General features: G+C 40.4%; 2 protein-coding genes across 3 annotated transcripts in view; one reads left to right on the forward strand and one right to left on the reverse strand.

Annotated features, from left to right (window-relative positions):
- Positions 1-22,427, forward strand: part of CCDC80 (coiled-coil domain containing 80) — a 36,002-nt gene extending 13,575 nt beyond the window's left edge. The window contains exons 4-8 of the mRNA XM_077884329.1: positions 9,642-9,778; positions 11,608-11,756; positions 18,196-18,299; positions 20,809-20,889; positions 21,924-22,427. Of these exons, the coding sequence (XP_077740455.1) occupies positions 9,642-9,778; positions 11,608-11,756; positions 18,196-18,299; positions 20,809-20,889; positions 21,924-22,270 (818 nt within the window). The 3' untranslated portion in view covers positions 22,271-22,427. The remainder of the gene's footprint in view (positions 1-9,641; positions 9,779-11,607; positions 11,757-18,195; positions 18,300-20,808; positions 20,890-21,923) is intronic.
- SLC35A5 (solute carrier family 35 member A5) overlaps positions 18,033-23,051 on the reverse strand; it is a 36,004-nt gene continuing 30,985 nt past the window's right edge. Inside the window, exons 9-10 of one of the 2 annotated variants that reach the window (XR_013372489.1) lie at positions 19,201-19,299; positions 18,033-18,356 (exon numbers count right to left, since the gene is read on the reverse strand). The gene's annotated coding sequence lies outside the window, so the exon portion shown is untranslated. The remainder of the gene's footprint in view (positions 18,357-19,200; positions 19,300-23,051) is intronic. The other variant, XR_013372488.1, reaches the window with a different exon arrangement.

A 23,051-nucleotide genomic window follows, 5' to 3' on the forward strand; every position in this document is an offset into this window, starting at 1 on the left:
CCAGTGAGCTTAATTGCAATCCAGATGACTAGAGAGGAAGTAGGTTTCCAATCCAGTGCAGAAACTGGTGCTGGCTGGCGATGAAAGGCCTCCTCCGCCAGGCGTTCCCGGTGTCAAATGTGTTGCCCACCAACCCTTACGCAAAGAATCCTCATTCCTTATTTCAGAGAAGTTTGGAAAAATCATTATATGTTCTACTTCAGCCTCTATGTGGTCCCAACTGTTATAAGCATCTGGTGCTGCCTTGGCAAATTTTTAGCATTAAACCTGCTGTTTGTTAGACATCTGGATTGAATATGAGCTGTAGAGGCACTGAGGGGATTTTTCCTGCCCTATTGGAAGTCAGGTATTGTGCGTTGGGTGTTTGCCTCTCCCTGGATGGCAGCTCGGACATGATCTGAGGGGACTTCTATTTTGTTCCTCATTTAATTCCTGGAAGGCCTTTTTTCCCTTGTGTTATGTCCCAGCTTACCCTCCTTATGGGAAAGGCCATAGTACTTTTCAGCCAAGACTGGGAGCCAGCCATGGGAAAACAGGAATTGGCGTGCAGCGCGGACTCAGTGAACCAAACTCTAGCCTTGACCGATTTTCAGCTGGAAATCTATCAGATGGCCTTACTTTCCTTAAAAATAAATCAAGCACTCTCTACTCTTCCAGACTTTTACTGGGCCTTAAAAACAGAAACCCACATCCAACTACACTGTGGGCTGTACTCACCAGCTGGTCCGTCCTGCTAAATGTATTTGAACTATAGATGATGGGCTTACAAATACCAGGAAATTTACCTTAAGATTTCGGTCATTAGCTTAATGAAAGTCACTCATGCCTGAGCAAATTGCAACCCAGAATAAGCCCATCTGGTTTTGCCATCCAAGATACCATTATATGTGAGAATTTAGAAAGACACAGCACATAACAGCATTCCCAATTGTTAGTGGTATTTAAAATATCAATTGGATAGAAAAAAAAATGGTGTGTAGGTAAAGAGGATGGATTATAGACAAAGTTTGCCAGGTAGGACAAAGTAGTTGGCTAAGGGCACTTTACTGGAAAATCTCAAAAGAGAAATGAGGGGAAAACATTGTGAGCATGTTTCTCTCTTAGCAAAACAGAGGGATAAAAAAATATTAGACACGGATATTCAATCATCAGCTTTTAAGGGCTAGAATATACAGGACATTTTTATGGGGCAAACGGAAGTCCTTTGATAGCTTCCTTTAAAGGAAGAAGAGTTTGAGAGTAATTGATGAAAAAAGGAGGTGGAAAGTTGATGGGGATGTGGCTAGACTGTAACAACAGGAGAGAAAGTGATTCCATAGTCATATGAATAAGGAATTCATGAGTAAATTTCTAAAATACCTTTTATAGGTGAGAACGATAGACTCCATTTCACCCTAATATTCTCTTTCTGTCTTTGATCTTGTTGAAGAGAATTGTTCTTTATGGACAAGCCGCACTGGCTCCATACCAATGCAGAAATGTCACTTTCCCTCAGGAGCACTGAAAAATTTGACCCTTTGCCCCAGCTCCTCCTTTTATCAGTGGTGACAATGTCTGGCAGCTGCCTTCTCTGGACTCTGTGCCCTTGTGCTGGGAGGGGAGGCTGGGTGAGTGATCAGATTTCCAGACACTGGCTGGGTGTCCCTCTCTGTTTATTCAGTCTCTGATTATCAATCACTGTGGCCCTGGAGGCTGGGGAGCCTGCCCCCAGCTTGTTCAGTCATCCCATTTCACTGCCCTCCTGCCTATCAAGAGTATCAGTGTCAAGATCAACCTCTGATGATCAGAGAATGTGGAAAGCACCTAATAAGTCAACCATACAAAACAAGTGCTTGAAGAATGTGGTGGAGGGAGATAGGCTCTTCCAATTGATTGCAGTCATTAGAGAAGATGTAAGTATCAGAAAATGTTGAAAAGTGGGTTGATTTATTGGAGGGGCCTTGAAAATGGAGAATTTTTTTGATAGTGACGACTCTATCAAAGTACTTTTTGTTTTTATTTTATTTCTTAAAGAGATGATGCATTTTTTTGTATCCCAAAGTCAAAACTACATAGAGAGGTACAAATAGACAAGCATTATGCCCATTCCTGACCCCAGGCCCTATTAATTTCTGCCCCATAGGTAGTTTATGATTCCTTATTGATAAACTTATATAAATACATATAAGCAGCTATATCCCCCCTTTTAGTACAAAATATAGTATTTATAATACTATGAACTTTGCTTTTTTTTTTTTTACCTAAAAAACATTTCCTGAAGACCTTTCCTTATGAACTATAGAAATTGTCAGATTCTACAACAGTTTATTTAAGCAGTCCTCTTGTTAATGGACACTCAGATTGTTTTCAATATTTTATTATAAACAATTTCACAGTTATTTACTGGGCCAAATGAAAAATGTATTTAGTTTTGTTAGATATCACCAGATTTCTCTCAACACAAGGTGTATCATACTGCCATCCCACCAGCAGTGTGTAAGAGTGTCTATTTCCCCAAACCTCTCCAAAGGAGTGTATAACCAAACTTGTGAATGTTTTTAGCCAATGCGATATTTGAAAAATGATATCTTAGTGCAGTATGTTGTTGGGTTGTATTTTTCTTTTTATGAGTATGATTGAACATCTTTTCACATGTTTAGGAGGAATTTATATTTTATTTTTAGTGTCCTTTGCCTATTTTTCTACTGGCTTGCTCTTTTAAAAAAAAAAAAAAAGATTATTTACTTGAAAGAGCATGAGTGGGAGGGGCGGAGGGAGAGAAAGAATCTCAAGCCGACTCCATGTCTAGTGAGGAACTCGATGCAGATCTCGATCTCACAACCTGAGATCATGACCTGAGCCAAACCAAGAGTTGGATGCTTAACCAACTGTGCCACCCAGGCACCCCAGGATTGTTCTTTTTAATCCCAATTTATAGGTACTCTTTATAAATTAGAATGAAAGTTCAGATTCTGGCCCTCTTCCCCATTCCAAGATACTGAGCCACTTTGGGGATAAGGTCCAGGAATTTATATTTTTAAAACGTTGCTCAAGTGGTTCTGATTTGTAGCTAGGTTAAGTGTAGAACAGAGGGAAAAAGAGGTTGGTACCAGATTTTAGAGGATTTCAAATACCAGGCCAGAGAATTCAAACTTTATTTGGTAAATCATGTGAAGTCATTAAAGATTTCTAAATGTATTTTTCAAATACATTTTTAAAAAAATTTAAGTTTTGGTAGAGTGAGTCTGTGGGACAGACAAGAACCTGGCAGGAGACTTTGTTCATAGATGAGTCAAGTTGCTCTTTCTAAGATCAAGTGAAAGCAGCAACTTTGTGATCAGGAATGGCCAGGCTAGTCCCATCTATAGATTTAATCCAGACATTCCTCTCACAAAGGGCTGGTAGGCAGGCAACCAACCCACTCAAATAGTAAAAGAGGAGCAGGGGAATCAACTATGAAGTCATTTAAATTGATCTGTTTCCAATCAAAAGAAAGTAAATCCCATCATTGGAGGCCAGGGTTATCCTAACTGAGATTAGTCTACTACAGATGCCTCAGCAATCCCAGAAATATTCTTCAGATCAAAGCAATTCAGCTTCTTCTGGAGTCTTTGCTTTCAGATTTATCCACAGCTTTGGCCTGTGCTGAATTCTTGAATAGGATAGTTCTATTTTAAATACCATATAACCATATAAACACATTTTATCTATGTTGTATGTGACCCCGGACAGGGTTTATTAAGGTATGGTGGTAAATGGGCATCACAGTGAATGACATCCAAAATACCAGAATGCCACAGAAAAATAGAATATGTTGCTCTTGGGCCTCAGACAGGAAATGGCAGCATACCTCCCGGGGCCACAAGAGGTCAAGGTTGGGTCAGAAAACAGAAGCAAGAGCAGAGGGGAGATCTTAGGTCACTGCCTTTCCTGGGGTTTCCAAGAAAAAGACAAGAGGGGACAGGATGAACAGTTTCTGATTGGCTAGTTTGAGTGATCTCAACAGGCTTTGGGTTATAGGGGTGGACTCTAGTTGCTTGATACCTGAACTGAGGATAATTAAAGCAGAGGAATACTGTTTCCTGGGGTGCATGTGCCAGATTGAGGAGGTAGGGCATTCAGTTGAATGGCTTACATTTCAGAAAGCTACTATCGGCTGGACCTTTTGCTGTCTCTAAGAATTGAGTAGTCTTGGGAAGAGCAGTCTCTCTCCAGTCAGAAAGGGTTTTTAAGATCTCAAAGGATCATAATATATAGAAAATAAAAAAAATATGATTGATACAATTATAAGACTTCTTAAGTGAAAACCCAAATTGAGAAAATAAATCTATATGATGAGTTTTTTCAAATTACACTTAGACTGGCTGTGTTGTTGTAGGCTCATCAGATAAAGGAAGTGTAAGGGTTTGATGATGGTTCTTTATAGAAACCCAGAATTTCTCATCTTATTTATTCTATCCTTCACTACTATCTTTTTTTTTTTTTTTGTACATGACATCTTTCTTAGGGGAGAGATTTATGATTACCAAATCTGTACCTACTGTTTATGTGTGCCAGGCTACAGGGATTTAGAAGATGATCAAACATTTGTCCCTATTGATGAATTGCTCATATCTGGTGGGAAGATAGATGTGTAAACAACTGGTGGAAATGTAGGTGATAAGCATTATTGCAGAAGTGTGTGTGTAAAAGTGTTGTGAGTGCCCAGATGAGATAAAGACAGGTTGACAGGTAGTTAGTTCCCATATGGACAAGGGTAGGGGTAGCATTCCAGAAAGAGAAAGCATATTTCTAGAAACTGAAAATAGAGGCTGGAGCACAATATCTGGAAGAGTTAAGGAATCAGCTAACTAAGATGGACTGAGTCCAGGACAGAAATGGCCTTGGTTGCTCTGCCCAGGATTTGGATTTTATGCTGTCCTTGTTCTCTGTTCTTAGACAGCATAACAGTCACCTAGAAAACCTGCTAAAACGCAGATTCCTGGGATGCCTGGGTGACACAGTTTGTTAAGCTTCCGCCTCTCATTTTCAACTGGAGTTGTGTGCTCAGCGTCATGATCTCAGGTTTGTGAGACTGAGCCCTGAGTCAGGATCTTTGCTCAGTGTGGAATCTGCTTGACATTTTCCTTCTCCTGCTGCACCTCCTGCTCATTCTCTCTCTCTCTCTCCCTAAAATAAGTAAATAACTCTTTAAAAGAAATGTAGATTCCTGGGCCTCACCACTAGCAACTCTTTTTTTTTTTTAATTTTTATTTATTTATGATAGTAACAGAGAGAGAGAGAGAGAGAGGCAGAGACACAGGCAGAGGGAGAAGCAGGCTCCATGCACCGGGAGCCCGACGTGGGATTCGATCTCGGGTCTCCAGGATCACGCCCTGGGCCAAAGGCAGGTGCCAAACCACTGAGCCACCCAGGGATCCCTAGCAACTCTTATCTAATCGGTCTGGATCCAAGGATTGTGATTTTAGCAAGTGTCCTAGGTGATTTTGATGAAGGTAGACCGTGGATTGTGCTTTGAAAAAATCGCTGGAGGAGGTAAGAAACTCCTGAAGCAGTGGGAGACATGGTTCAGGGACACTGATGGAATGCCTAAAAGTCAGGTAGGACAGGGTGGGAGGGGTAAATATACCATGGATATCACAGAGAAGAAGCCATCACTGATGGAAGCTTCCAACATAATGCCTGGCACATGGTTGATGATTACTAAGTTGTGGCTGAAGCTGAATTTTTCTGCAGTGTCATTGCTGTCTGTAGTCAGACACGGAAGAACAGATACATGAACGAACCTACTTATTACCTGAAATTGGCCACTGACTTTTGTAATCGAGGTCCTTCAAGGTTGGAACCCCTGGCTAATGCCCCCACTTGCAGAACAGGTCCTTGCCAGTATGTAACAGGGTTCACACCCCCTTCTGTCCCTCCTCAGTCATTTTAGGTCAGGGACAAGCTGTGTGGAATAGCCAAATCCCACCAGATGGGTCTGGATCTGTGAATCTGTTTGCTGTATCAAGACCATGTGGACTGTTTATAGGATGTATCCAAAAGAATGTTTGCTTCTAAGCCTTACGAATGAAGAGTAGAGCTTTGGCAAAACTTGGATAAATGTAACAAGAACCTGCCAGATTTATGCTGCATTTCCAGACTGAGGAGCACCTCGTGTTCACCCGGTCCTATCTCAGCCCTGCTGAGACAGAATGCAGAGCATAACAGAAACCTGGGACAGGGGTAGGCAGCCGGAGGTGGGAGTTCATCTAGCACATACCTCGCTCGGAATTGGACCAGAGGGGAACTGCTGTCTTGCAGTAGAGTTGTGCCCATCCTAGAGCCACCGTTGATCAGTGCTTCCATTGTTTTTGTAGGGCAGATTCTCTTCCTCGACACAAATGTTCATTTGGGATGTAAATATCCTATAATCTGGGGGTGTAAAATGTTTTATTTTTAATGCCAGGGCAAAATGTTTCAGAAAATATTTTAGTTGAAAGGTGAAACCAGACCATGAAATTGGTTTCTTGACATATCCCGTTAGAACAAAGTTTGGCTTAAATCTTGGTCCTAGGTCCTCTCTGTCCTTGAATGGGTCTTATTTTGGTAAGCTAGAGAGAACAGTGGAGAAGAGCGAGGTCATATTAAATCTGAGGCTTAACCCTCACTCTGTTACCAGCTAGTAATGTGAACTTGAGCAAGTTGCTTCCTTCCTGGGCTCTATGATAGGTTTATCCTTTGGGAAAAAGACTCTAGACTCTGAGATTTGCATGTGTGACGTTAATTGGGAAGTATTCTCAGGAACAATCCTTGTGAGAGGTGAGGATACGAGAGAACAGAGAGGGAATTTTAATCATAATGCAAGCGACCCTTCAGCGTGGCTCTCTAGGAGGAGACCGGGGCGGTGGGGGGGGGGGGGGCATCTTTTAGATCTACGGCCTCCCTACCTCATCAACCATTGAATGTGGGCTGCCCCCTAGTTATAGTGTGACTTGGGGGAAAGGCAGCTCTTTTCTAGGGAGAATGATTTTCAGAGAGGGAGTCAGCTGCTAACCTGCACAGTGACCTTGCTTCTGAAAGTAGAATCTGGACGGCGCGCCACAGTGTCTGCTTCAGTTCCTGTTTCATATGTTTCCTATATTATTGTTTCTCAATAACATGACTGGGTTGTGCCAGATAATGTCTGTATCACTTCTCTTGCCCCAGTAAGGCTTTGTGATGAAGACTTGCACACTTCAGTGGCGTATAATTATTAAACGGTCAGTCACGGGTCTGTAGGGTTTGGCTCATCTGGACTAGGCTTGGTGAGTCTTGGTAAGGCTGGTCCATGTATTTGCTGTCAGCTACTGGTTGGCTGGGTGGTCCTGCTGATCTTAGTTGGGCTTGAACACTTTAGGGGTCAACTGGTGTTGGCTGATCTGGAGTAGCCCTGTCCAGGCTGAGGACAGGGTTACTTGGTGTAAGTTTTCCTTCAGAAGGCTGGTATGGATGTTTTTCTCATGGCCAAAGTAGAGGCAAGAGCAATCCCAAATGCACAGGTCCAATTCTAGCCTCTGTCTGTGTCACTCATGCCAACATCAGCTAGCATTGGCCAAAGCAAGTTGTGTAGATGGGCTCAGAATCAAGAGGCAGGACAGTTTACCTCATTCACCTTGACAAGGAGCTGCAATTACTGAGCAAAGGGTATAGGTATAGAGAGGGGTGATGAATTGGGGCCATCTTTGAAATCTACTACAATCTCCAGCTTCCTTCCATCTCAGCCATTCAGTGGTTTTTGTAACTTTCTCTGTTAAGTAGATATAATGGTCTCATTTTGATTCTAATTAGAAACTTTAACTCTATCCAAGTTGCTGATCTCTGAATCCAGGGCCCAGCATAGACTAAGCACTGACAACAAAATATTTGTTGAATGAACAAAAGTAAAAATGACTGTATGTTGGGAATTAAAAATAGTAATCCCTAGGGTCAAGATAAAATCTGGTTTGTAAAGTATTAGGGTATTTAGCTGCTATAAATATTTTAAATTAATTTTTAATGATTTACATTATTATTATTATTATTAATTGTAAAGTATGTTCCTTGTTAAATTTTAAATATGTGTGGAATAAACAGTGAAAATTTCCACCTCACTTTTTCCTTTCCCTAGAGGCAGCCATTGTTACCAGTTCTATGTCCTTCTGGACATTTTCCAATGTCTATTCCTAGGCAGATGTGTTTTCTTTTGTTTGATATCGTTTTAACCAAGAATAACGCCTACTATCCATTCTCTTCAGCAACTTGCTCTTTTTGCTCAATGAGACATATTAAACAAAAACCGACATGAATCTCGAAATTCTTTTAAATTACTTTGTAATTAATTAGGCAGCAAAAATGTAAAAAATGGCAGCAAAAATAGGTCATATTTTATATGAACTTCATATGGATGAAGCGTATCATTTTTCATTTTGCAGACAGTGCTTGGTCCTCACATAACTATCTATCAGCTCCCATGCCTTTGAATCGCCTCCACAAAGAGCTGTCACAGTTTGGGGGAGGAATACAGATTCTTTCTCCTCGAGTTCTGATCTGCTTTGGGGGAAATCAAGTTCCTTGTTTGTATACATTCAGTGATCCTAATCACATAAACCAAAGGAATAGTTAAATTGTAATCATCCTTTTTTTAAGAATAAAAGGAAAATGGTCTATGATGCTCAAGCTCTGTAACCTCCGTATCTACAAAACTGTGAAACTGTGGTTGTTTCTGCTGTGGTATTACTCACTGAATAGCAATGTTGATAGTAAGTGATAGACTCTTTTCACTAATAAATCTACTATCAGTTATTTGCTGATATTAATTTTTCACATTTATTATACAGGGGATTATTTTGCAGGGGAAAATTTTAGTGCGGTTGAGGGAAACACTGTGACCTGTCAGGAAAGAAAGTAGCATTTTCATCTCAGAAATGTTAAAAGTATTTCCAGGGACATAGAGTTGCCATGTTCATACTTCCCATCAACCTGGGGACATCTTCAAGAACGTTTCAAATTGTAATAATATATTCTTAGGGCATGGTTTTAAAAAATACATAATAGTTAAAAACTTCTGTCCATTTAGTAACATTTGGCTTGAAATTGTATTCACTTACAAAATTTGTATTATGAAGAGCCCTACATTTTTGGAGCTAAAGCGAACCTGTGGCCAGGTTTGAACATAGGTTTATTTTTCTCTATAGCAATGACATAGTTCACTCAGTCCCAAAGTGATTCTAAAATAAAAGTGAAGAAGAGATACAGATTTTAGACTCAACTAAATAAATAACTAGAACTAAGATAGATTTAAAAACTCCTTATTGAGGTGGGGTGACTCATCCCCAGGGTAAAATTGGCAGTCTTCTTCCAGGGATGACTCAGCTGCCTTCACTCTCACTTTGCTCCTTCTGATTCACTACTACCAGGGTAGGCAGAGATGGGGCTTGATCATCTGTAAAAGACGGACTTTCAAAATTAACTTATTCATTTATTTCTATATTTACTTATTCACTTGTAAAACTTTTGTTTAAACAAAATGTTGGTTAATGTGTGCAATTAATGAAAGCTGTTCTAATTCACTCAGAATGGAGACCCAGAGCCTTCACTCATTCACTTCCCACTTATTTCTGTCTTGTCACACTCATATTTATTCACATTTCATTTGCCTTAAGATAATGAAAAACCCATGCGAGTGGTGGATGATGAGGATTTGGTAGACCAGCATCTCATTGGTGAGCTGAGGAAAGAGTATGGAATGACCTACAATGACTTCTTCATGGTGCTCACAGATGTGGACCTGAGAGTCAAGGTACAAGTTTTCTGTTTGAGATGATACATTTCTACTCCTTAGAATAGCAACTCTGGGAATTTTTTGTCAATGAACTGATTAAATATATGAATAAACACAAATTACTTTATACTTGGGAAGGCTTTAGAATGGGTCCGATATTCCATGCTGCCCCACAGAATGTGTACCTAGAAATGAAGTCTATGGAAAGAGCTGGGTTGGATGCTCTCCTGTGGCCCAACTGTTTGACTCAGACTAAATTCAGTGCCATGCAGTCATCAGACACCGGTTGAATAGCTATCATGTACCAGGCCCAAGGGATAAAAGGTGAAGAGTATTTGGCTTCTTCCTTCAGGAAAGCCAGATTTAACATAGACCTACTCTTTTGGAAGGCTCTGGAAGTTTACCTCCTGATCCAACATGGACAAGACAGTAGGGTTTTCTACCTACTTTCCTCCCATGCTTAGGGAAAGAAGTTCTGAACCATAAAAAACTGTGCCATGTAATAACACTAATAATAATTATCATAATAATAACAAAATATCTAACTTTATTAAGTGCTTTCCTCATGCTAGGCACTCACCTCAACCCTTTACAATCCATGACTCAAACCTTTGAGATAAATAACAAGTATTATCTATATTTCACAGAAGAACAAAGAGAGTCCCAAGTTCACCCAGTTAGCATTGCACTCCATACCCATACAGGTGGGCTCCAGATTGGATGTCTTAACTCTTCTGGTACACCACTAGCATATCATGCTTACCCAGAAATCGTCAGGGAAAAGGTCACCCGGGCTAACAGAACAGCTGATCCAACCTGCAGTATTCTTCTGGATCTGAAGAGAGGTCCTTTTATTAACTCCTTCCTCACTTGTGTTGCCTCACCTCTAATGTGAGGGGCTGGATTAGATGGGCCTGAAGGTCTCTACCAGCTTTCACATTCTGGTTTACTGAACTCCCACTGGGTGCATAGCTCCAAGCCACGTCCAGACTTCTCTCTAGTTTACGCTGCCTGTGCTCAGCCGGCTGCCAAACCCATCTTAGGTTGCTGTTGTAAGTCCAGACGGCTATGACCCAGGAAACTGAATTGGATTATCTTTAAGTTAGATTCCAACTTTTTTCTGAGACTATATATAGAAACAAGACCTAATTTTAAGTGACGCTCAATAAAACAGACTCCATGAATTTCAAAGAGTTTATGTAGATTCCTGATGACCACAGGACAGTCCCCCTTCTGGTGGAAAAAAAATTTTTTTAAAGATTTTATTTATTCATGAGAGACACAAAGAGAGAGGCAGAGAGACATAGGTAAAGGGAGAAACAGGCTTCCTTTAGGGAACGCAATGAGGGACTCCATCCCAGGACCCTGGGATCGTGACCTGAGCCAAAGGCAGATGCTCAACCACTGAGCCACCCAGGCACCCCTTCTGGTGGGAAATTACCCTTATTGTTGAGGTCAGATACTTTCACAGCTTATTCCATTTCTGTGTTGGTTATAGCATTTCTTACCTTCTCCCCAGTTGTGTAGTGAAAAGAAACAGTTTAGTCCCAGAGAGAGAGAAGCGAACCTAAGATAGTGTGATGAGGAAGGCACAGACCCTTTCCAATAAAAAAAAAATGCAGTTAAGAAATGTTCATAAAAGGTAAGGGACAGTTGTCTCATGGATTCTAAACCTCAAAACCTCAGCAGAGGTACTTTTGCAGACAAGAATTTATAAATCAATGAACCCTCCAGGTTCTTATTTCCTCCCTGTTCTCCTGAATTCTCCTGGGCCCTCCTAGCCTCTGAACAGAGGGAAGAAATACCCTAATGCGTTATATACATACTTTCTATTCTTTCTTAAACAGCAATACTATGAGGTACCTATCTCGATGAAGTCTGTGTTTGATTTGATCGATACATTCCAGTCCCGAATCAAAGACATGGAAAAGCAGAAGAAGGAAGGCATTGTTTGCAAGGAAGACAAGAAGCAGTCATTGGAGAACTTCTTATCCAGGTACCCCACCCTTGGCGTCCCCGAGGAGCCAGATGGGAATGTGTTGTGGGTAAGCTAAAGAAGAGGCCAAGGAAACACAAAGTAGATCTGTGTGTAGACCTTCCCTGGTGAAAGGTCTGTCTGCTTCATAGCCCTCTGGCCACTGGGCTTAGTCTTTTCCTGTTGAAAGGGTTTGGTCACAAGTTTGGGGTCATCTCCAAGCTTGAATGTTGATTTGGTGGCTTTGGATAGATCTTTTCTCTCTTTTCTGCTCCTTTTGGGCACAGAATAAAGAATTCTGACCTGTGAGGCTTCATTTATTCCATCAGTGAATTTAGAGGGCTTTGCATACAGCATTTTTATTTTACATATTTATTTATTAGGCCCCTCTGGTTCCAAGCAGGATTTGGAACATTCTGCGTGATTTTCTGCTTCCTCCTAACTCTGCAGAAGACAACAAAAAGCCCTCTGGGACTTCAAAAGGATAAATCCTCTTGACCCAGCTCCCTGATTCCCTGGGGAATAGGGTTTATCGAAAAGTGTTGTAGGAAAACTTCAGTAAATACACAGAGAAGACTGTTTTTTAAAAAAATTGCTCCACGTTCTCCCTTCTCTGTCCCTTCCCCCATGTTGGATGAAAATTGTACAGGGCCTTTGGGGCCCTGAGAGGTGCAAAGCTGCAGAAATTCCACCCACAACAAATAAATACGGAGAGATCTCAGCATAACATCTCCCCTTCTCACCCCCGACACTAGCAGTACTGTGTGGCCAAGAGGCTTCAGAAACAGAGCAAGCATTTACTTGGGGCTCATTAACTCGGAGGCTGTTAACTTCCTTACTTGTGTCTATAAAGCATCGTCTCCATATGTGAGTTGGAGAATCAAGAAATTCTATGCTTAGTAAGTAGATAGATCATTTGAATTCCTCTAGATTCAGGATGCTTGGGTCTCTTAAAAGAGAACCTCATGATGTGTATGTAACAGGTATAGGACTTGTTCATCCAAGTTTTGGGTCTGCAATTTACTAGCTATGTTGATTTCTCTATGTTTCTCAATTAACCTGCCTTAAAAATCTCACCCATAAGTAAGAATATTAGCAAGTAGCCCTGACCCCATCCCAGGGTTGCTGAGATCACTTTTTTTTTTTTTTTGAGAGAGAGAGTGCACACGAGGGCAGGTCAGGGGGCTTGGAGGTGGGAGTGGGCAGAGGGAAAGGGAGAGAGAGAATCTTAAGCAGCTCCATGCCCAGCATGGAGCCAAATAGGGGGCTCCATCTCATGACCCTGAGATCATGATCTGAGCCAAAACCAAGAGTTAGATACCTAGCTGAGCCATCCTGGTACCCCAAGGGATCATTTTTTGTATGCTCACCTTTAAGCCAAGCACCTCATTTTCCTTCCAGAGTTTAATCTTTACAACAACCTAGGATCTGAATACTGTAACTACTGTTGTGTTGTAAATGGGACAGGTGAGGCTAATGGAGATCAAGTAACTAACTTTCTGTTATCACTGAACTAGTGTCAACTCTAAGACTCAGTGGCCCCAGGAAAATCTGGGTCCCAAAGTCTGCATTCTTATCTAATACTCCTTTTGAAAATATAATGTGAATTATTTTTAGTCTTGGACCCAGAAGGCCACAAAGTGAAGCAAAGGGAGATATCCCTAAAACCACAGGATTTCAGAGTTGAAAGGAACCTGAGGTTCTTCCTTCATTCAAATTTTCAGTGCAGCGGAAGCATCTGGAATGGAGATGGAAGGGACATGTCTTTATAAAGACTTGAGTCTCAACTCAGCCTTCAGGCCACTCTCTTGGCTGAGAAAGGGCTCTAACACACCACTGGGCCAATGGCTCTTTGTCTAATCTTGGGGGCACTGAAAAATCAACTTCTGATCTAAGCTCAATGACTTAGAAGATTGACGATAAAACTTGTTGCCCTTGAGGTGTTTTTCATCCTTTTCCTTCCTTCTCCTGCTCTCCCTCGCCCTCCTCCTTCCCTTTCTTCTCTCCCTTCCTCCCTCCCTTCCTTTCCTTCCTTGTTTCTTTTTTACTTACTTGCCTTCCCCACCTTCCTCCCTCTCTCCCTCTCTCCCTTCCTTTTGGCAGATAAGATTCTTTAGAAGTTCACTTTAAAAAAAAAATTATTTATTTGAGAGAAAGAGAGTGTGAAATAGAAAGAGAAAGTGAGCATCAAGTAGGGGGAGGAGGGGATCCCCGGGTGGCTCAGCGGTTTAGTACCTGCCTTCGGCCCAGGGTGTGATCCTGGAGTCCCTGGATCGAGTCCCACATCAGGCTCCCTGCATAGAGCCTGCTTCTCCCTCTGCCTGTGTCTCTGCCTCTCTCTCTCTCTCTCTCTCATGAATAAATAAATAAAATCTTAAAAAAAAATAGGGGGGAGGAGAGCAGTGGGAGAGGGAGAAGCAGACTCCCTGCTGAGCAGGGAGCACCAGGTCGCGACCTGAGCCAAAGGTAGACACTTAAGGGACTGAGCCACTCCTAGCAGTTCACTTTTGATTTTCACAATTAGTGTTAAATATATCCAAGTTATAGATTTAAGACCACAGCTCTCTCTTAAACTTTTAAGGTTGGCTTTTAAATTTTATTATTCTATTTATAACCTAACACATTTAAGCTATCACTTTTAAGGGGCTTTGAATAAGGTTTGATCTTGCTTACAAACTCAATAATTGAACAATCTTATTATTTCAAACATCTATTTTACGTTTAATATATATTTTTGAATTGTTCAAAAAAAATGAACAAAACCTTGCTGAGTTATTAAATGATCCATTGATCTCATAAATACAGTGAATCTGAAGTTTTCTCAGATGTCGCAATAACTGCACTCGACTTAAAGCCATACATGTAAGCCAATTACTCAATTATACATTCTAATTTAAAGTTCCAAGGTTGCCATTTTATTAAGCTAAATTTTCTTAAGTTTCACAAGAACGTAAATGATATATCTATCTATATCTATATCTATATCATGAAGACCAGGATCCTTCTTAGAAATACATATTATCATTATGATTCTTTGAAAACTTTTTCTTCTTAGTTCTAAATCTTCCAGGACTAAAGCATATCTGCAGAACCAATCTCATAAACTCAGGCTGCCCATCCTTGACAGCAGACAGTTAACCACCCAGTTCACTGTTATTTATAGCCAAGGATTTCAGCCCTGAGACCTGCAGCTACAGACATTCTAAGAGATTTTTCTTACCATCCCCAGGCAGGCTTCTTACAATTACCATGTCATGGGTTTCAAAACTTGACAGAGAAGGCTTGACATTATCTCAATGTTAATCACACACAAAGCTCGCAGCGCTCATTCTGGTTGATTATTGATCCTAATGGCATATCTTTGATTTTTAAGACTTGTATGCACATTTTTCATTTAAAGTCTTTTGTACTGGATAGGGCACTATGATAACGTAAGTGTGTTTTCCTTCTGACGTCAGAGCCTTATGGGCTTTAATATTCAGTACTATTTCAGGAACAGGTATTTGTTGTGGATACTCAGAATAGACATGATTATAATTTGGATGTCCTATAGCTCTGTATGATTTATCGTCACAACTCTTGGAATCACTTTGCTAGTAATTATCATTGACCTTAAAAGTTAAAGTGGAATCCCGTATTACCTAAAGGCATGAGTAAGACAACCCTGAGTTTGATTCCTGATTTCTCCACTTATTAGCTGTGTGACCTTGGGCTGATTATTTAACCTCTCCGGGTTTTAGTTTTCTCATTTGCAAAATGCAGATAATAAGTATATCTATTCCTAAGATTGGTGAAAGGTAAATTCAATACTAAAGGTAATGATGGTGCACAGCCTGGTACAAAGTAAGTAAGCAATGAATGCTGGCTATCAGTAGTACTGGGACCAGTCATTCAGCTCCTAGTTCGAGAACTTTGTCATGAAAGGAGAAGTAGGAGGAGATTTAGTAAACACATCAGGATTGAAACCCAGGCAAAGAGAACTGAAAAAAAAATTTTTTTTTAAATAGCAGTTCTATAAATAAATAAGTATCCAAATGGAAATTTTCCTTCAAATTTGCTGAGTTGTTGGTGAGTCTATACAGCCTGGTTTCAGCTGACCAGACTCTGAAGCCAGTCTGGTCTGTAGTGACACTCATCTGGTTCAGGCTATAATTACGTTCCTCTGAGACAGAAGCCCCAAAGAGTGGGCAAATGCGCACTAATTTGGGAATGCCAGTTGAGAGAAGCAAACACACACACAGCTCATAGAATTTTTATTTACTGATAAGTTAAAGTAACAGGAGAACACGGTCTGAAATAAGGATCTGGGCCGCATTGACATCTCTTGTTACATCCTATGGAAGTGATTTCCTTCAGTGTCATGAGCTGGAGCCTTATACTTTAATGTGAAGGTCCATGGGAGAAAGAATCATTACTTAGGGGAAAGGACTTTCGCCTGGTTGTGTCTGCGACGGGGAGTCTCAGATCCTGTCCCTGTCCAATCAGGACAGCGTTCAGTCGTGCACACAGGTAAACAAGTCAAAATATACCTCACCCAAAATAGCTCCTTCGAGGATACCCTACGGCTCTGTGTGAGGCCAGGAAGGCTGGCCTGGTTTGGATGCTGGCTGGGGGGCCAGTGCTGGGCTGGCATGCCTCCTAAGGAAGCAGGGAGGGTACAGGAGACCGTGTTTGTGATCCAACAGCAGTTCCCTTTCCCAGGAGATCTCAGACGGTCTCAGACACTGCTCTCCCCTCCTCCATGCCAAATACATTCATCTCCCTATCTTCAGTGGAGATTTTAGTTTTTCTTTCCCTTTGAAGAGAGACAAGCAGAGGAAGCAAATGTAATGTCACAGCAAGCAGTGCTTGGCGAGCCTTGCTACAGGCATCCATTCAGGGGTTATATTTCATCAGACTATCATTTACTCTCATTCACCCAAACCACTGTTCCCTCAAGAGGCCATTTTCTTTGGGCTTGAAAACTCTCGTGTTCACTGTGAGGCTAGAATGGGCACAGGGAGAGAAGTCACGAATAGAATCAACTGGCTTCTAGCTTAGTGAGTGTAGTAACACTCCACAGTTGTCTGCAGAACTCAGAAAGCAAAACCCTGCCTCTATTGAAAGTGGAATTGGAGAAAACTCCATACTGTTACTCCTTGGATGCATACCCTCTCTCCTTCGTATGTCCCGAGGGACCCTGACTGTGTCAGCCACACCACAGGATCTCTGAGGGTGATAGACTAGGGAAACCATTGACCTGGGAATCAGGGAAACCTGTTGTTTTGGTACCACCTCTTAGATTTACTAGTTAGGCCAATTACCTCTCTTCTCTAAGCCCCACTTTGCCATCTGTAAAATGAAGACAAAAGGCTGCACCTTCATTGACCTCTAATGTTGTCAGTGTAGACAAACTCAGCTATGAAATGATACGAATGTAAGGACTGAGTCACTTACCATATGGCATTATGATAGACAAATGTCCAAGGTCTATTAATAGACAAAGTTCTATATCTAGAAGCCCACAGAACAAGCCACCATCTATATCCATGCTATTCCATGGACGACTTACACTGATGGGTGTATTTTAATTCTTAGTGTTATTATCTCTTTAAAGTAGATGCTCTTTTTGGTTCTAGAGATAAGGAAAAATTGAGAGTTGGATGAATTTAGTGACATGCTCAAGGAGCCCAAAAAGTTAGCAGTGACAAAACACGAACTCAGGTTACAAGACAAAAGCTCTTTCTACTCCCCAACAGTGCTGGAGCAGAAACAAGTTTACCATATATGCTAAATTCCTGGGCTCTGGGTGTAGTCCCATCCCACTTCACAGGAAGACTCTATAATGTTGGTTTTTCCTAATGACAGTAGGCTACATTTTAGAACTTCCATTTGCCTCTGGAAGAACCACTGGCTCTGGAGAAAAATACCCAGGGCTTTGCTTTTCCAGGAATCCTCCTTGACCCTTTGAACCACTTCCCCATTTTCCTTCTTCATGTCACTGTCACTCTGTCACTGTCACCTACTTAAAATTTCACCTGTTTTCTTTTTCTACTCTATTTCCTGTCCATACATTCAATTCTCAATCCTCTCCAAGCCCTAGCAAAGTCTACTAGCACTTGAGTTCTCTTCAGTTACCTTCCTCTTTCCTATTTCTATGGCTACAATAGACCTTGCTATTTTGGCCAGTCTTCATTGCATCTGAGAGCTTCGTGTCTCCCCAAGTGACTTCATCAGGCGTGGTGGCCAGATGCCTGATGTTTCATGCAAATGCCACAGTAGGCAGACCGTGAAGTTATAACAGAAAAGCTCAAGAAATGTGGAAATGCAATTTAATGGTTTTGAGGAGCTATGAGGTATTTCTAAGGGCCAGTGTTTTTTATTCTGGGCACAGGAACACCCGACAGCCAAAGTTACTGTGCCTTCTTACACTAAGCCTCTATTGTTTGAAGCAGTAATAACGGCCTCCTGCTCCTTCCAGGTTCCGATGGAGGAGGCGGTTGCTGGTGATCTCTGCCCCTAATGATGAAGACTGGGCCTATTCACAGCAGCTCTCAGCCCTCAGTGGCCAGGCCTGCAATTTTGGTGAGTGGGAAGCCTCGTCATCACTGTTTTCCCATACCGCTCTCTTCCTGGTCAACTCTAAAATGGAACATAGAAGCTTAGATCATCCAAATATTCCTCAGTCCAGACTGGAGATTCCCAGACACTTACTCAGTTGTATTGAGTATAAAGTTGCTTTCAGACTGGAGCCTTAGTGAACTGGAGGGTTTTTTTGTTTTCCTTTTTTTGTGTTTTTTTTTTTCTCAATATTCTCCCCTCTTGGGTTCTTCACCGAAATGTTTGAAAATACCTACTGCTTTACTTTCAGTGATCTGTATTATATGCCTTATTGTTTGTTTGCTTTTTTAAAAATTTGTCTCAACACCATAAAACTCGGGTATCATCATTTACTTAGGTAATACTTAGGTCCAAACACTAGGTACTTCTCAGTAGATTAAATGTCGTTGGTAAAACAGGAATGGCTTTGAGAATTAATATATTAATGGAAGCATGCTATACTATATTGCCACTCCCTTAAAAAGGATTTTGGTCTATCATTGGGCTCCAAATACAGCAAGACCTGTTAAACAGAATCTTATTTTTAGGACAAATAGGTCAAAGAGAAACATAGTTTATTATTTATTTTCTTGTAGTGAACGGCTCAGTGTTTTGAAGACTAATATTTTCTTTACCTAAATTATTAGTGGCCTTAAGTATCACTTTAAAGATTATTTATTTATTTGGGAGAGAGAGCATATGAGAGAGAGAGAGAGAGAGAACGAGCGCATGAGCAGAGCGAGAAGCAGACTCACCCCTGAGCAGGAAGCTGATCCCGGATTATGACCCCAGCTGAAGACAGACACTCAACCAACTGAGCTACCCAGGTTCCCCGTAAATAAATATGGACACGCAAAAAGGAAAATGCATAGTACATAGGACTTACTACTAAATTCAATGGTGAACCAAGGAGGTAAGGGCAATTTCAAAAGTGGAATTCCATTCCCAACTGGAATACAGATGAGTCAGCATTATTTTGATACTTCTGTTAGGAAGAAGAATCATTTATGAGATAAAACTGTGCTTGATTGATACAAAGATGAGGTTATAAGTTTTGTAAAGTATTAACAGAGCCTGGGTCCTTACTATGACCCCATATCTGTAAATTTTAAATACACTTCAGTTTGAAGATGTGAAATAGTAACTCCAAAGCAAGCAGAAAACAAACTCATAAAAGTAAGAACAACTAGAAAATTCATGATTTTTTTATTAAAGTTAATAAAAGTTAATCATTTAAGACTTTATATCAACAGATAAGATTTTTTGTATCTTTAAGTATATTTTAAATCATTTATAGCCATCAGTGTTGCTAGGAAAGGCAGAAATTCTTAGAGCAGTTAATGGGCCTTCACAATAAGAATGTAAATAAAATCATGGCTTGTTAATTTTCCACAGACACCTTTGGAACAGTTATTAAGTGGGGTTTCATTTCGTCTCTGCACACAGAGCACAAATCACATTAGTGCAAGCAAATCCTTTTGTAATATACAGGAAATGTAAACAAGTCATATTTTCCAGGAATGATTAAATTCCTGATCTTTCCTCTTGAAAACATGACTCAACAACATGTAGAACAGAATGCTTCACTTCTCTGGGAGAAAAGCAAAGACCACAAACTTTTTTTTTTTTTTGAATAGCCTTTTGCTTGGATTTTAGCTCTTCCGTAAGACAGCCCCTGCCATGGCAACTTTCAGTTCTCCTCCGAACAATAAGCACCATCAATATTCGTATTATTGGTCCCAAGTTATGACCCTGACTAGGTTGGCATTTTGTCTAACGCCATGAAGTCTTGATATGATGAACTGACAGCCCCTTCATCCTCCAATTTTTTTCCTCCGGAATCCCTTCATGTGTACTTCATCCTCAAAAGAATTCCAGCAAGCTACCAAGGCATGACCTTCTCTCCTTTCCTGAAACTTTAGCTGAGGGTGGGAAGCACATGGTGCTTGCTTAAGTGCTTCTCCTTTGAATCCTCTGAATAAGTGGTAAGAACCTGCTCTTTAAGCTGACAAACTTTTGTGCAAGAAAGCCAGAACTATTCCTTTAGCCATCACAGTAGATGGGTTCTGCTGTCTTTTCTCTGAGAGACAGTTGAATTATCTGTGTAAGCTGTTATAACCTCAGGCATGACTCTTTTTCAGCACACTAATCAGCTCAGATCATTCCAGATATTTTAATGTTCCTATGGCTTCAATTTTGTTTTGTTTTCTTTAATAGAACCACAGTTTAAGAGCAAATTCTTGTATTTCCATCTTCAAACAAAAGAAAATTCACATCTGACCCTGTTGTTAATTCTAAATCTGCAAGTGGTCTTTTTCAAGGTTTTAAAAGTATTTAATTACTCTTTTTTTTTTTTATGGAAAGAAATGGATTATTTTACCTAACCAGGTTATGTTCTATAATCTTTTTAATGTAGTGATTTCTAACTGTCAGATGTCGGCCTCTGGAGGTAAAAGAGGACTTACTGATTCTGTGGCTTCCTTTTTTCTTTCAGGTCTGCGCCACATAACCATTCTGAAGCTTTTAGGGGTTGGAGAGGAAGTTGGGGGAGTGTTAGAACTATTCCCAATTAATGGTAAAGTGCTATTATTTTAAAATAGTATGAACTACTGGTTAAGTTCAATTAAATTATATTAAACTGCATGCAAGCAGTGGGTGTTACCTGTAAGATGAACACAGTTCACTCAGTCCACCCCACCTTGTGTGTGTGTGTGTGTGTGTATGTAAACAAGCAGGAAATAAAGTACAATCACTAATATTGTTTTTGATATAAAATCATTCATAAGTGACAGTAAAAATACCCATTTCCTTAAGTAGAATACTGCTTTTTGTCTGCATAGGACTTTATAATTTACATAGATAATTTTTATCTATACCATTTCATTTAATTCCCAGAATAATTTTATGAAGCACATGGGTCATATCTTACTGATTCCCTTTCAATACATGAGGATAAATGCTGAAAAGCTCAGAGAAGCTGAAAGAAAATGAGTAGTGACTCAAGTTTTCAGAAAGCAAACAGTCCTTCCTTCCAAGATCAAGATGTTCACAAGAGATAATGTGCATAAACTCGCTGGCACAGAAAGTGTCAGCACCTTCCCCCTTCCTCTTCTTCTTTTTGCTGACCATAATAGTTTAAATACATTTATCCACATCTTCATAATTGGTATTTCACTCCTTGACAGTGAAATAAGCTTTTTGTTATAATAAAAAGTATCAAAAGGAAAGCCATATTTGCAAAGAAGTAACTAAGCTAATTGGAACTAAACTTAGAAAATATAAACAATATAATCTTTGTTTGTGACAAACTTGAAACAAGTTGATCTTGCCAGAACTGAATTAAAGGACTGGTTTTATATTTCATAACATTCCCTATAGAATAAACATCCTGTCACCTAACATTTGACGCTAATAATGTTGCAGAACATGTGGGATGTTTAATTTGTAGTGGAAAAACTCAGCAACCTTCTTTATATGGATTTTGAACCAAAGGGAACAGACTCATGGGTCCTCCTCTCTCTATTCTCAGAGTGACTTGTTCTCATTTTGATGTTTGCTTGAGGGCTGACTCTTCAATCCACTAACAACAGCTTTTCTAACCCTTTCTAGGGAGTTCTGTTGTGGAGCGAGAAGACATACCAGCCCATTTGGTGAAAGATATCCGGAACTATTTTCAAGTGAGCCCAGAGTACTTCTCCATGCTTCTAGTTGGAAAAGATGGAAATGTCAAATCCTGGTATCCTTCCCCAATGTGGTCCATGGTGATTGTGTATGACTTAATTGATTCGATGCAACTCCGGAGACAGGAAATGGCCATTCAGCAATCACTGGGGATGCGCTGCCCAGAAGACGAGTACGCAGGCTACGGTTACCATAGCTACCATCAAGGATACCAGGATGGTTACCAGGATGACTACCGTCATCATGAGAGTTACCACCATGGATACCCTTACTGAACAGAAATACGTAACCTTAGCCCCAGCCAGTTTCCCCTGCAGCTGTTAAAGCCACAAGTGGCCAGCTACGTAAAGAAGTTTTTCCACACTGCCTACATTCCTTGCCTTTTTCTTTCCGTGTTCTTCCAAAATTAAATAAATAGCAAACTTTTGCCTATTCGTGAGTTGTTATTGAAGCCTTAAGTCATAAAGATATTTAAAAGAATTGTTCATTTCTCTTATTGGAGGGGATCTGGTGCTGAATGGATATTTTCTTCTTCTTACATGATAGACATTATTTGGAATACAAAATTCTATGGAAAAATATTAATACCTCTCATTTAGTTTTTAAAAGTATTCATTGGTAAGTAAAACCATGATTGTTAAAGAAAATTAAAGATCACAGCACAGATGTTTTCAGGAAATGTCTGAACACATGTAACAGAGGAAACAGCTTCTTAACACTTTTGGAAATGTCAATCTAAAAATGAGTGAGATGCCTCTGCTTTATATTGTGAGTTTCTTTCATAAAGCCTGATACCATGGGAGTCTAATGATATTGGCCACCAAAGCCAGGAAAAGCACCAAACCCAGCTTTGCTATCATAGCCATTTCCTGCCCTGTTTTTCTTATCTTATTGTCTTTTCAGAGATAGATCAGAAGGCCAGGAAGAGGAAGACCTAAGTCTGGCACTGCAGCCAGAGGTGATACTTCCAAGAGTTTTAGCAGGTGCCATGGAATTCCTGCCAGGGAAAACCTTAAACCCCTCACACTTGACCCCTCTGTACTTACTTGTTAATGG

This window comes from Canis aureus, chromosome 35 (genome assembly GCF_053574225.1).
Source record: "Canis aureus isolate CA01 chromosome 35, VMU_Caureus_v.1.0, whole genome shotgun sequence".
In the NCBI taxonomy this organism is placed as follows: Eukaryota; Metazoa; Chordata; class Mammalia; order Carnivora; family Canidae; genus Canis; species Canis aureus.